Source organism: Cydia strobilella, chromosome 24, assembly GCF_947568885.1.
Source record: "Cydia strobilella chromosome 24, ilCydStro3.1, whole genome shotgun sequence".
Lineage (NCBI taxonomy): Eukaryota > Metazoa > Arthropoda > Insecta > Lepidoptera > Tortricidae > Cydia > Cydia strobilella.
The window spans coordinates 662,945-677,610 of record NC_086064.1 but is presented as its reverse complement, the minus strand read 5'-3'; the positions used below and the strand labels follow the sequence as shown (position 1 = coordinate 677,610).

At 36.0% G+C, this 14,666-nt stretch overlaps 1 protein-coding gene across 3 annotated transcripts in view; it reads left to right on the top strand.

Moving 5' to 3' along the window:
• The window catches only part of LOC134752300 (uncharacterized), a 121,302-nt gene that overhangs the window by 84,563 nt on the left and 22,073 nt on the right, over window positions 1–14,666 (top strand). Inside the window, exons 3-5 of one of the 3 annotated variants that reach the window (XM_063687963.1) lie at window positions 1,617–2,006; window positions 6,840–7,061; window positions 9,977–10,201. In XM_063687963.1, coding sequence (XP_063544033.1) covers window positions 1,617–2,006; window positions 6,840–7,061; window positions 9,977–10,201 — 837 coding nt within the window. The remainder of the gene's footprint in view (window positions 1–1,616; window positions 2,007–6,839; window positions 7,062–9,976; window positions 10,202–14,666) is intronic. The other 2 variants (XM_063687964.1, XM_063687965.1) reach the window with 2 other exon arrangements.

Genomic DNA, 14,666 nt, shown 5'->3' with positions numbered 1-14,666 from the left:
AAAGATGAAATAAATGGTACTCACCATCATTATCCCAGCCGAAATACGTCCACTGCTGGACAAAGGCCTCCCCCAAGGATCTCCACAACGAACGGTCATTCACTGCCCTCAACCAACGGTTTCCCGCGACAGATCGTCGGTCCATCTAGTCTGGGGCCTTCCCACGCTGCGTCTTCCGGTACATGGTCGCCACTCGAGAACCTTTCTGCCCCATCGGCCATCGGTTCTGCGAGCAAAGTGGCCCGCCCACTGCCACTTAAGTCAGACTGCCAGTTAAATGGTACTAAACGTGTAAAATAAATACATACGAGTATGCTCTTGTTTCGTTGTTGCACTTACCATCCCAAGTAATCCGGAGGGTGCATCTGCACCCCAGATATCGTCACTTAAGTAGTGGCTGCAATGTGAACAAATTGCATAACATCTTGTTGACAAACCACTGAGGTGTTGTACACGTGGTAACTCCGAAGATGGCGCTGGTCGCTGCTGCAAAGGCTGCGTTCAGCTTATGGTTGGGCCGTGTCGTACGGCTGCGATCGTGACCCAAAATGGTCTCGCCGGAAGATCAGCGCTGACCTTCGGGTTAGCATTTATGCTGAGGCGAGACCATTTCGTGGTAAACTTCAACTCCTACCTATTTTATAAATTCCTATAGCTTTAGTTATACTTTTGTATGTAATTTTAGTTTTAAGTTTATCACGAATAAAACATTTGATTGATTGATTGATTGAAACGTAACAAAAATCAATAATAAGCTTTTTCTATGATATAGGAGGCATTTTTTATTTTCTTCCCACCTGTAACATTAGAGGGGTTGCAAGTGCTTTGCCAGCCTTTAAAATGGGCGTTTTCTTAACTTTGTATTAGTCGGGAAATACCGCGACAGTTCATTCCACAGTATAGATGCGCGCAGGTAGCAAAATGACGTCAGCGACGTCATAATGACGGCATTATTACGTCATTATGACGTCGCTGACGTCATTTGACGTCACTTTGCTACCTGGGAGGCATGAAGTTTCTGATGAAACGCAAAGAATAATTTTGAAAAATAAAAACAGTACGTAGGCGAAGTACCACTCATTGTCGACCTACAGGGACCCTTTTATTTACTCTCTCCTTGAACTACATGTCATGAGGACTTATTAAGTACCTTTTACAATATACAGCTTTATAGTCTTTTGTTTTTGACAGGAAAGCCATTTTTGAGTCAACACGAACGGGCGGCTTAAGGTTTAGATTTCTGTATGTATATCCATACTAATATTATAAATGCGAAAGTCTGTCTGTTTGTGTTTCTGTCTGTGTGTTCCCTCTTCACGCTTAAACAGCTGAATCGATTTAGATGAAATTTGGCATAGAGATAGGTTGTCCCTGAGAAGGACATAGGATCATTTTATCCCGAAAATCATCCCTTAAGAAAGTAAAAAGCGGGGTGGAATTGAGGTAATTAATGAAGTGCCTGCTAATTTGTGTGCATAATATGCTCAAATTGAATAATTGCTATGAGAATTTTATCCAGGCGCTATACTTACTTTAGCTGCTGTTACTAAGTCCACGCAGACGAAGTCGCGGGCAAAAGCTAGTATGTTATATTTATCGAGATCTATCTTCCACAGGAGCGGGTTGCGACTGCGTCAGCTGACCGACGGCCGCCATCTTGTCCAAGTCATCTACACCCCAAATGGCGCCATCCAGGACTGCGAGTATATCACCCAAGCAAAATACTCTAGAAACTTCCTCAAGACATTACGGAAAGAACTCAAACTCGCATTAGAAGAGCAAAGTATTAAATTAACACAGAACGAAATAACAAATGAAGATGAGAAATATTATAGACATTTTAGTAATATCACGCTACGTATTTTGAGAAATGGAGAGACTCTGCCGATAGATGTCGCTAGTTGGTTGGATTTTGACAAGTTGAAGATGGAATGCTTGGAAAGGCATGAAGAGCTGAAATTTATGATGGCCAATAAGAATAAAGTTTCAGATACTACGCTCGCGAGGTAAATTTTATGTTATTTATTGTGTTTTGTGGGTCTATCATAAAGTGGACTTAATGATTTAGTACCTGTTATAAGGGTTCCATTAGAAAATTTGGCTTTTTAGCCCTTATTTTTGGTTATATCTACAGGTATATACCGGGTGTTTCCTGTAACAGGAGCATTAAATTAAACTGGAGGCGGTACTCCTCAAACTGACCAACATTTGTTCAGCAACTTTAAAAAATAACTTGTGTTTTGATTTTCATTACACTTTAAAGTTTATTCTAAGACGCAATGTATTGCAAAATTTGTTATGTTTAAAGGGTGACAAGCAACGTCAAACACACAGACGGCAGCGTACATTGAAAATAATATTTAATTAGTATGAAAAAGTTATAATCTAAAAATTTCATAATTTTAAAAAGTTGCTGAACAAATGTTGGTCAGTTTGAGGCGTACAGCCTCCAGTTTTATTGCTCCTGTTACAGGAAACACCGTGTATAAAACGCCTCATTAAATACCTTATGATAGAACTCCCCACTGAAATTGTTGTTGGTAATGTGTTTTATGTGGTTTTTAATATGGCGGTTGAGACGAGAAGTATTTTAGCATATTGTAGTTCAAAATCGCATCTAGAGATGATTTGATTTAAATTTAACGTTTAAGAATGGCTCCCGCTAGAACGGTCCGGGTCCGGGTCGAGGCGTTAGACACTTCGTTTTATATGGTGATCACGTGATCACCCGTCATAGAAAAAGAAAACGTAGTGTCGAATGCCTCGGCTCGAACCCGGATCGTTATAGCGTGTCATCATTTGTGGTGGCACTGACACACTGCGCTTAAAGACATACCTTTGAATCTTTACACTTGTACCTACTCATCTCAATCGTCATGTATCCGTTAGTTAGTAAGGGCGTTTTCACAAAAAGATCAGCAAATTTTGAGCACATGTTTATTGACCATCTATTGTATAGACACAAAAAATGGCTTACCCTAAATGCATGTACCTACATAGCACCCCTTGAACCATCCCACTAACCCGGGGTTAACTCTTTAAACCGTTAACCTAGTGTCAAATTGTACTGGTAACCATGGGAACTCGAGGTTTAACCGGTTAACCCCGGGTTAGGGACTGGTGCAAGTGGCCCTTATGCATTTTGTTCTATTAACTTTTTCTTTACAATTATGTCATAAGTTAGACGCTCACAATTCGCGAAACTACAATATTTCTATCTGCTTCTCACTTAAGTCTGAATTCTGATACTTATCCTAGATACAGTCACCATCAGATATATCGGAGCGGCCGAGGTGTTCACAATATCTGAACACGCACTCTAACGCCTTGACAATAGAGGCGTGTTCAGATATTTGTGAGAGCCTTGACCGCTCAGATATATCTGATGGCGACCTATAAAATGACAGTTCAATTGCAATTAACTGTATTAACCAGTCCCTTCATTTTGTTGTGACACTGACAGACAGGGGCAATTGAACTATCACTTTAGTATGTGTGTTATTAAAACACGGATTATTGTGGCGTAGCGAGGACTGTTTCGTTTTATCACTTGTATCCACACAATGCTTAAATTCAATCATAAAAAAAATGATTTATATTAAAACACGGATTATTGTGGCGTAGTGAGGACTGTTTCGTTTTATCACTTGTATCCACACAATGCTTAAATTCAATCATAAAAAAAATGATTTATGATTTATATTAAAACACGGATTATTGTGGCGTAGCGAGGACTGTTTCGTTTTATCACTTGTATCCACACAATGCTTAAATTCAATCATAAAAAAAATGATTTATGATTTATATTAAAACACGGATTATTGTGGCGTAGTGAGGACTGTTTCGTTTTATCACTTGTATCCACACAATGCTTAAATTACTTTTTAAATGTCTGGAAATTTCAATAAAATTCCGTAACTGCTTTTTCCACGGAACACCATGGACGGTGCAGGATAGGGTTTAGGCAGACCGAAAAGATGGCGGGACGACTTGGACGCATTCTACCCCAAATTGGTGGGAAAATGCCGATGACAGGGTCGAGTGGAGAAAACGAGGGAAGGCCTTTGCCCAGCAGTGGGACTCCGAAGTAGGCTAATAAAAATAAAAACTGCATTTTTTGGTTTACCTTAAGGAAAAATAGATAAATTCACGGCCGCGGGCGAAACTCCAACTCGCTACTTCGAATTATCAAACATTGTGGTATTCGTTGGCAGATGTTCTTGAGGGTTTACCGCGAAAACCGAAAATTTAGCTTAGTAAAAAAAAACGCTATTTAATTTCAATATACCATCAACGGAAAAATATAATATTTGGTAAAGCTTAAAATTCAGCAACGGAATTGAATAAATACTGGCCGTAAGCGCAATCTTAAAATTGGCTATTTAACCTATAGTTGGTCAAACCATATTGTCAGTAAATACAAAAAAAAAACTATACTCATCCTTTTCTCTTGGGTGCTAATACTAGTGTAAGACAACGATAGTATGATTCTCTCTGTCTATGTTTGAAATGAGACAGTCCTTTGATAAACTATAAAGCGAGGTTTAGACTAGTAAGAACTTGCATGCATTTTACGTTACATTGCGGTATCTGATCAAACTTTTGAATGCAGTTTACCTTAGTAGTCGGCAATGTAACGTAAATTGCATGCAAATTCTTGCTAGTCTAAACCTCGCTTAAGGCCTAAATTTAAAAAAAAAAACGGAACGTTCCGTGCTACGCTACATTACTATGTTCACGAATTTCACGATTATCACGACCATCGACGCAATGACCTATTCCACGTTTCCGCCACTTCTAGAGATCGCCACATCACTCTGCTTCGTTATAACTATGTATTTGCTACATATATACCAATATATACTTATGTAAGGACTTGCTGATTGAAACAACGACATATTGGAAGTGTTTCAATCAGCAAGTCCTTACATGGCGCTGCGGACAGGATAAGTCCTTACACTTATATATTATATGTCTTGAAAGTTAAGGGATCTCCACTGTCGTATGCCGTTAGTGGTTATTTCCAATAAAAGCGGGAAATAAAAATAAAAATTTCTCGTTCCGTACCAATTTATTTAACGGTTTTCTTATCCTAAATATTTTTACATTTTTTTTTTTTTTTTTTTTTTTTTTTTTTTTTTTTTTTTTTTTTTTTTTTTTTTTTTTTTTTTTTTTGATAATGGGAAACAAACAGCGAAAGATGACACATATAGATAATTACACTTAAATACATACATAAGCCAAAACAGTTTCCACTACTGAAATTAGATAATTATGGTTGCTCAGACAAGACTTGTTTGTACAATTCAATTAAACTATCTCTAGATCTAGTGCTAAAGAACTAAACAATGCGAATTTGAAACCACAAACGTGACATGCATTAATTTAACTTAATTTTACAATAGTAAACTATCAAAATCAATTATATTATTTGCCCTAATAGTAGCAGAGTTATATTATATTATTTGTTCATATCATTTTAATGGGAAACAAACAGCTCACAAGTAGGTATACAAAGTAATGTGACAGAATCGCACTTAAACTATCGTGAGACATATTTCAAAATATTTATCAGTACGGTTTTTACTCACTATTATTTTTAGTCGCTTTTGGCGACATGTTTCGGATTCTTTGGGAATCCATCCTCAGGCACGAGTGTCCGCGGCGGTTCACGCGCGGAGGGGGGGGGCACGACGTACAACCGCCGCGGACACTCGTGCCTGAGGATGGATTCCCAAAGAATCCGAAACATGTCGCCGAAAGCGACTAAAAATAATAGTGAGTAAAAACCGTACTGATAAATATATCTCATGTGACAGAGCTTAAAGGTATGAGTCTTAAAGGGAACTTATCGAAAATAAAGTGGCCAAAATATTATCCTAAACAATCAAGTACCTAAGCAGGCAAAGCAAGCTAAGCTCTTTAGTAGGCTAATAAATGTGGGCACAATGACACAAATAATTAACATACCACTGTATATATCTTGTATGTAAATAAACAAAGAATTGAAAATAGTAAAAAAAATAACATACCTAGGTTTACGTCAAATTATTAAATACCTATTGCACTACGACACGTTACATTATGAAGCTTTATGAGATTATAGTCAATGCACCACTTTTTTATTAAATAGAATAATATTTCCGTCCGAGTTTGAAACACAGAAGTCAAACAGTCGTATTATTTTCAAACAATATCGGGGTCTTTCTAGAATACAATATCTTTTAATACCTACTTATGTAGTAGGTATGTATGTCTATTGTCTGTGTGTGTGTTTACGAATAAAGTATTCTATTCTATTCTATTCTATACATATCTAACAAATAAGTCAAATACTTAACAAATATAATATAAATAAATATGACAGACAACAAAGATAACCAAATCATCTTATGGACTGGACCTATGATAAAGTTACACCTATTTGACAATACGAAATAAAAATCGCGTTTGTAATCTGTAAAAATCTACACCTAACAAAGTAAAAATAACATAAGTACTAAAACACTGAAGTAATAAAATTGTTATTTTAGTGATTAACGTAAATAATTTCGAGTGACGCGTATCTAACATATGTATATAAAAAACTTTTTGATAGTTTAATATACATCTTCAATGTCATGTTCACCTATTAACTTTCTAATTTTCACTTAACATACTTGAAACATAATTGTAAAATATCATTAAATCATCATCCTATACTTAACTACAGTTCTAAAATCTTTTTCAAAATAATTCTTTCCTTTTCTCTTTAAAATATTAGTAAAATGACACTTAACTGAGTTCCCGCCAAAACTGTCACTTAATTTTTTCAACACTAACCACAGACTAACGAACAGGTCACGGAGGTCTTTGAAAGAGAATTTCATAGTCCCTGGAACGAAATGGTGCGGCGCCGGCGACCTGGCAGAGAAGTACAGCGAACTCGGGATGAATAGGAAGGAAGATACCTGCTGTAGGGCCCACGACAACTGCAGACTCAACATAGGCCCATTTAGACGAAGATTCGGCTATTTCAACTTTAGGCCATTCACGATTTCAAACTGCGCATGTGATAGAAGGTTTGTTTTTTTTATTTTTTTATCACGTTTGAGCAGCTTAAGGTCACGTTTTACGAGACCATTTTTGGAACTTGGACAGTTAAGTTAATAGTGTTTTGAGTGGGGATCTTGGTTTGCTGGTGGTGGATTTTTACATCGTAAATTACACAAACATTTGTAAATAAAAAACTTAACATTGTGTTCTATAGGTTATGTTGTCAATAACTTGATCTCGAAACTAATTAATGTTTTGTAGGGGATTAAAATTTAAAGGACGGTATTTTTTATTAACACCGATCACATTCCGAGAAGCCGTTAGAGGTATCATGATGATCTTAATTAGGGCCCTATATCATAGGATTTTATGTCTTTACTGAGTAGATGCTTAAACAGGTTGAGCAGTGTTTGCGGTGGTATGGTTTGGTTACATAAAATTACAATTTAAATATAAATATTTCAAAAATGAATTTAATCAAGGAAACGGTTTATTTTAACATTTCTATGGGTGTCCTTGCCTGTCAGTAAACGAATTTATATTTATTTTTTATTATTATACTCCAAATATGCATTGCGGAAAGTATTAAATCAATAACATTTAATAATTAATATAATATAATATAATATAAATAAATAAATAAATAAATAAATATTATAGGACATTCTTACACAGATTGACTAAGTCCCACGGTAAGCCCAAGGAGGCTTGTGTTATGGGCACTCAGACAACGATATATATAATATATAAATACTTAAATACATAGAAAACACCCATGACTCAGGAGCAAATATCTGTGCTCATCACACAAATAAATGCCCTTACCGGGATTCGAACCCAGGACCATCGGCTTCACAGGCAGGGTCACTACCCACTAGGCCAGACCGGTCGTCAAATAATTAATTAAAACACCTTCTGCTAATAAGATTCTAATTGTTTTCCAAGGTTTGAATAAACTCGTTTGAATTTTAATCATAGACACGCATATGCTACAACTGTTTAAGTTAATCTTCAAGAATTTTTACAATTTTGTGAGATATATGCAACAGTGTGTAATCAAAATCGCCGCCGAGTTAGCTTGGTCTGACCAAAGATAGATATAACTCCGTAATAGATGGATACAGTCTAAGAAAAAAACGTGCCTCAAAAATCAAGAAAATTTGATTCTCGTTCAGAGGGCGCTACTAGTTTTGGCCTACAGTCGTATAGATGGCGTTGACGGTTTCGTTTGTTATTTAACAATTTTAACGCATATCAGTGAAAGAACATGGGTCAAAATCATCAAAATAATTAATGCAAATAAAAAAAAAAACATTTATCTATATTTAAATACATTTTATCGTATTTTAACAAATCTTCAATTTTAGTTTCAAAGTGTGTCGACAGTACCGCTCTAGTATTAGTTACTCTATGGTCTGACTCTATATCAAAAGGCAACGAGAACGTTAAAATAGACATAAACAATAATTGTGTTTGCACAAGTTATTTCAGTCCAATCAGAAGATCTGCAAGATGCGTTCAGTTTTACGCACCACACTTTACTGATCTATAAAACCATAAAGTATCGTGATCGATAGATCATTTGCAGCGTTGGCAACTTTATAGCCACGGATTAAAACCCGGATACTGTTAATTTTTGATAATCAATATTGACCCTTATTGAGCAAGACAGGTTATAGAAAACTAATGAAAACAATCCGAAAAAGACAATCAAACCAGAGTACTGTGTCTCACTCTCACTAGTTAAAGTATTACCAGTTTTCAGCAGGTTTCGGCATAAAATTCATAAGAAATTTGTGTCAGCCGAAGGTTCGGGTTTGGCCGAAATAAAAGCAAAACTGAACCTTCGGTCTCCGTTTTGGCAAAATCTGGTTTCCGTCGGACACTAATTACCGTATATTGACTTATTGTATTGTTGGCAATGTTGGTATTATTGTCTATTGACGTCATTGCTCCTTTAATCAAAACGAGATGAAATACTCTAGTTTCACTTCTTTTTCGGTCACACTTTTTGGACGCAGCGCTCACTCCGGAATACATATTCCTCCGTTTACAGCACTCTGGATCAGATGAGTACTGATTCAATTTTACTATCAACAATACCCGGACCCGGGTATGTCCTTTTGGACCCGGGTATGTCCTTAAACTACGTCCAAAAGAGAGGTATGGACACTATGAATGACATCTCGCTTTGTGTGGTAGGGCACAGGACAGCGGATGTCATTCCAGATCTAGAGCAGAGCCCAACTTACAGAAAACCGCAGCCACATAACACTAGACCCTACTAATAGTGTTGTGTTCCTGCCGGTGAGTAAGGTTGCCAGAGCTCGAGGGAGAGGAGTGTTAGGGTGGCAACGCGCATGTAACTCCTCTGGATTTGCAGGCGTACATAGGCTATGGAGACTGCTTAACATCAGGCGGGCCGTATGCTTGTTTGCCACCGACGTAGTATAAAAAATACAATAATCTATCTACGTTACTCAAAACATAGTTATTACTCGATAAAGGTTTATCCGTCGGCATATTTAAGTTTGTGGCGTTAGATTCTAAACGATCTCTTTTACGATTATTATTTTAAATCATAAAAACACGTTGGTGGTCTGTCGTTACGAAACGTTTACGGAATAGGTCATTACAGGCGGTGGATGGTCAAGTCCTTAGAATGCCGTTTTAAGTTTGGTTTTGTCTTTGTTTATATGCGAAGGGCTATAAACAAAGTGAATAGCCCTAGACATTATGCTACGTGTTCACATATCCGCGACTTGATTTCGCAGCTTATTCACCGACTTTTGTCGATTTTTATAATTTGTAACGATTTTTGTCACTATAATCATCACGTCCTCATTTTTGCGTGTAAACATGCAAAACCGTTACGAAAATGACATTTTGAGGCATTCGCAATCTGTAAATAATCACGGCTCAAAAGTAGAAATATTGACAGAAAAAAACGTGACGCCATGGAAATACTGAGAGTGCCAGGGACTAAATGGTGTGGCAAGGGATATTCGGCGACGCGGTACTCCCAGTTGGGGGGTTATACACGCACAGACCGCTGCTGCCGCGTCCACGATCTCCGCTGCCCATTCTGGATCGGGGGTATGGAGAAGAAATATGGACTTTTCAACTGGCGTGTAAACACGCTTATGCACTGCCGCTGCGATGAAAGGTTTGTCTTCAAAAAGTTGTCTATGTGCCGCTTGTTCGAAATTTGAGTTTGAAAAGGTAAGTGTTATGCATGCTTTGCAGGTTTATGTTTTTTGCACTGTTTTGTTTGTACGGTGTTGTTTTGTTTTAAATGCACTGCGGTTTTTTTGTATATGAAATAGTACAGTGGTGTTAGCTTAGATAACGATCTTTCACAGGAAATCTATTTATAGATAATCAATTTCGACTTATAAATAAATAAAATAATAAAATATATTTTTATTGACAGAAGCAAGTACAAAATAGGTGTTGAAGTCCCTGACTTCTGAGCTAGGTAAAAACCCGTGTTACAAAAGTCAGAACTTATGTTTTAATTTTACCTCGAAAGTTGTACTACGGATTTAAATGTCTCCAAAGTACAGTTGCATATTAATAGAGTCATTTCCCAAACGAAGCGAAGAAATAGTAAAAATAAAAATAAATGGGTTATAAATGAAATAAAAAGTATAAATGAAATAAAGAAGGCTGTCGTCGGACGCGATAGGCGACGAGATTTTGGAAGGAAATTAAAGCTATAGAGTAGATTTAATGATATAATTATTCTTGAATAGGTATTTATTAATAATAATTTTCAATGACAGGTATAGTACCTTGCGTGTGTCTAAATAAATAATTCAGAGAATAAACAATTACAAAGGTATTAAAAACATACTAATTAAATTTAATAATTTAATTTAATTTAATTTAATTTACAAGAACGATTCTCACCAATTAGACTAGGTAATAAATAATTATATAAATTACTAAAATGGATTCTCAGTCAATTTTAATCTACTATACTCTAAATCTTGTAAAAAATCAAATCCGCTTAGATTAACGATAACAGACTCAAATTACCGATATCCGAGATCAAGTATGCAGTTTAGGCTTTTTATCGGAAGCTTATATCTGATTCATTCTATAAAAAAAAACACTAATGGTTTTGGGCACAATAGTGTTGAAATTTGGCGCCTGTGGGATGACTAGCTTTTACTGAGCGTAAGCGTTAGCGAGATATATGCGTGCCCGGGATAGCGGATTTCATGTTTAAAAATTTTAATTTTTTGTAAGTTTAAACAAGAAAAAGTAATTAAGAAGTTCAATCAAAAATACAATTGCGCATTTTTAGAAGCAATTTTAATATTTTTATATTTTGTGCAAAAATTGTTAATAATGTTTTAAGGTGCGTTAAGAAGAACGGGAAAGACAATAATGCGCACCAAGTTAAAATTATGATCGAATTTTGTCGATTTTTATTTATTTTAAAAACGTTGCTTTACAATACCGAAATTCGAAAGCTGTCAAATTACTATTTAAGTTATTTAAGCTTGTTTTTTCTTATTTTTCGTGTTTATAGTGTCACATAATAAAAAGTTTAAAGAGTAGTTTGATTAAAAGTCCGAGTTAGAGGTTACTTTGGGAATTAATTGTATCGAGCGAAGTGTCATAGTTCGTATATCGGAAGCTGTGTTATTAAAGATAATATAATCAAGAACTACATTTATTTTTTCCGTCTACGAATATCAACGTTTCTTAGAAAAATACGATCATATGAGGAGATTTTTCGCCTTGTTAGGTTACCACCGGGTTGATGATGAAAACTAATACTTGTACCAATATTTTAACTTTATTCTTTCGTTACCAACATAATAACAACCAATTTACAATAAATATTCCAAGACGTCTACACTGTAACTCGTCTGTACACGAACTGCCCCTTGTCACAGTGTACCCGCCTTTTAATAACAATTCAAGATGGCGGGAACCAGTGACAAGTAAGGGTCAACTGATACTCTTTTTTAAGCTAATCGTAAAAGTAAAAATGATCAAAATATAAGCTATTAATAAATATTGATCCTTACAAACAGTGTTGCTAACAGCCTTCTGGCTTAGAGAACGGCTTTTACCGCCATGGCTACCATCAAAGATAACTTGCTACCATAAACCGCCGTAACATTGCACCAAACGCGTTTGATGTACTCGGAATAAAAGATCTCGCCCTCATATTATCATTTAAACTCAAGTTAATTAACATGTAGTTACACAAATAAATGGATCGTCTCCACGCCATCTCTGTTCCCAGCGACAATTAGAAAAACCCCGATACCATCTCCGGGCCTAATTGGTGCTCATAAATTACGTTCCGTCTGTTTGGACTACAACTGAAATAATTAATAACTAAAATTATTGTTATTAAAACAATATACAGTACAACTGAAGTTAGATGAACGAATACCAAATTTAGATTTAAAAGGTATCTTCAATTCATTCAATTTTTCAGGTAGTATGGCTCCATCGATACTGTCGATGATTTCGCCAACGTCAAAGTGGGATCCACGTGGGATCGAATTAATTTGTTTCTTGATTAAAACATATCGGCCATCGGCCATAGCCAGTGTACGGTAAACAATAAAATTATGGGCCTCTAGGGCTCTAGCCAGACACGGTTAGAGGTAGAAATACCAAATGCTCTTAGAGCACGACGTTGTTCGGTGGTTGTTGTAGTTGTCTCCAAAAGGTATCTTAGAGTCGGAGCAAAGCCAGGGCCTGACACTCTTTGATAGAGAAAGATAGTCTTATTGCGATTCCTATAAGAGGAAAGAGAAAGTGCCATGCTTTGTCTTTATCACCGACCGGGCATTTTTTCATGGTCGGGTTATGGCATCATAGCAAGCAGGCGATGGCGAAATTACCGAAATTTATAAGTGATTTTTTTTATATATTGCAGGATTAATAAAGAAAATAAAGATTGGACAAATCGTCTTGTAGATATTATAAGAAGATGCAAATATGAATCCGATTGGATCCCTTCCAAATCAAGCGTGATTTGTAGCGTGCATTTTGATGCAAATAATTTTTATACCTCAAAAGGTGGACGTTTTTATCTTGTTAGCAATGCGATACCAAAGAAGGTATAATAACATGATAAAATTAAATTTTTAGGTATTTCAAAAAAATATACATAGTTATATATAATTCAATGGTTATTACAGTTTTTGCAGCCTTCGTGCCGTCGAAAACAAAACTTAAATGTGACTTGTAACTTTTTCCAAAAGGTTTCTTTTTCAAGAAACAATATGAGTTCACTAAGTCAATTTCTACCCCTTCCTATTTTCAGTTTCACTTTCTTCGCGCGGAGGGACTCCACGCACAATTTTTTTTATCTTGATTATGCAATGTTGCCTGACTTATATTTTTTAATTCCCACTTTTAGTGACACAAAATCACGTAACTAAAAAAACTTGAGACTGTCAAGTTGTTTCGTTAATTTTAGCGTTAGAAAGCGTAAAAAGCAAATGATTTATAGATTTATTAACCTCAAACTTCTTATAAAGAAACAGTCATCGATACTCCTAATTCATTCTGGTCCAAATCACACAATGAAGTCACCCGAAATCGACAAAAAATTGAAATGGGTATTTTATTGTAGGCATTTTTGAACACTATCAGGCGGGCCGATCTTCTGATGGCGACAGACATAATAGGCTGAACACGGTCGTGCCATGGTCCTATTGATGGTAAAGAAAAAGTATAGATGCCATAAACACCTAGTTAGTTTTAATTTGAGGGTGCATTCAAAGATAAGTCAAGTTTTAAATTGTAATCTCCGGGTGAAGTATTATTATTATACAAAATGTAAAAAAGATCCCTGTTATTTTAAGGAAGAATAAGTATAGTTTTATTTTTGTATGTAATAGTGCTTATTAGTGAGTATTTAATGAATATCTTTAGATATAAATAATCATTAACACCTGAGCAGCCAATAGGTAACATTTATTCGATATTTATTCGTATTTCCACATTTTCGCAATGAAACTACATGAAAAATGGAATCCGAAAGCCCTAATCTAACACAAGGTACACCCATTGTTGTTCCCGAACCTTTCCGCCCCGATAAACAAGAGAATAGTTATCTGCGACAAAGAAACCACACCTTTCCACCCTCGGTTCATAATTTATGTATTGTCAGACAACGTATTTAAGCGCATTACTCACACATTATAAATCGCGCGATAACGGAACGCACCCGTAAAGCCAATGCCAATATGGCGGCGTTTGACAGTTCTGTGACAGCGGTTTTGGCGCGAACGGACTTTAATCGTTATTTATGGTTACTATACTCAAACACGCCCACTCTGTCAGTAGAATAAGGCGCGAAATTCAAATTTTCTATGGAAAGTCAATTCTTTGCGCCCACATTTTTTAAAGTCGCCTTTTTCTACAGACAAAGTGGGAGAGTATATTTTATTTTACAGTATGTAGAACCTCGATTATTCGAACTAACTGAGACCAAGAATAGTTCGAATAGGTAGTCAAAAGTTCGGATAATAGAAATGTGGGTTGTTTTTAACGAGAATAATAAACAAAAAAACAGTACAGTATATTAAAAGTTAACGTATAAATTAACGTTAAAATTCTAAAACACCCTAAATAAAGTTCGGACCAAC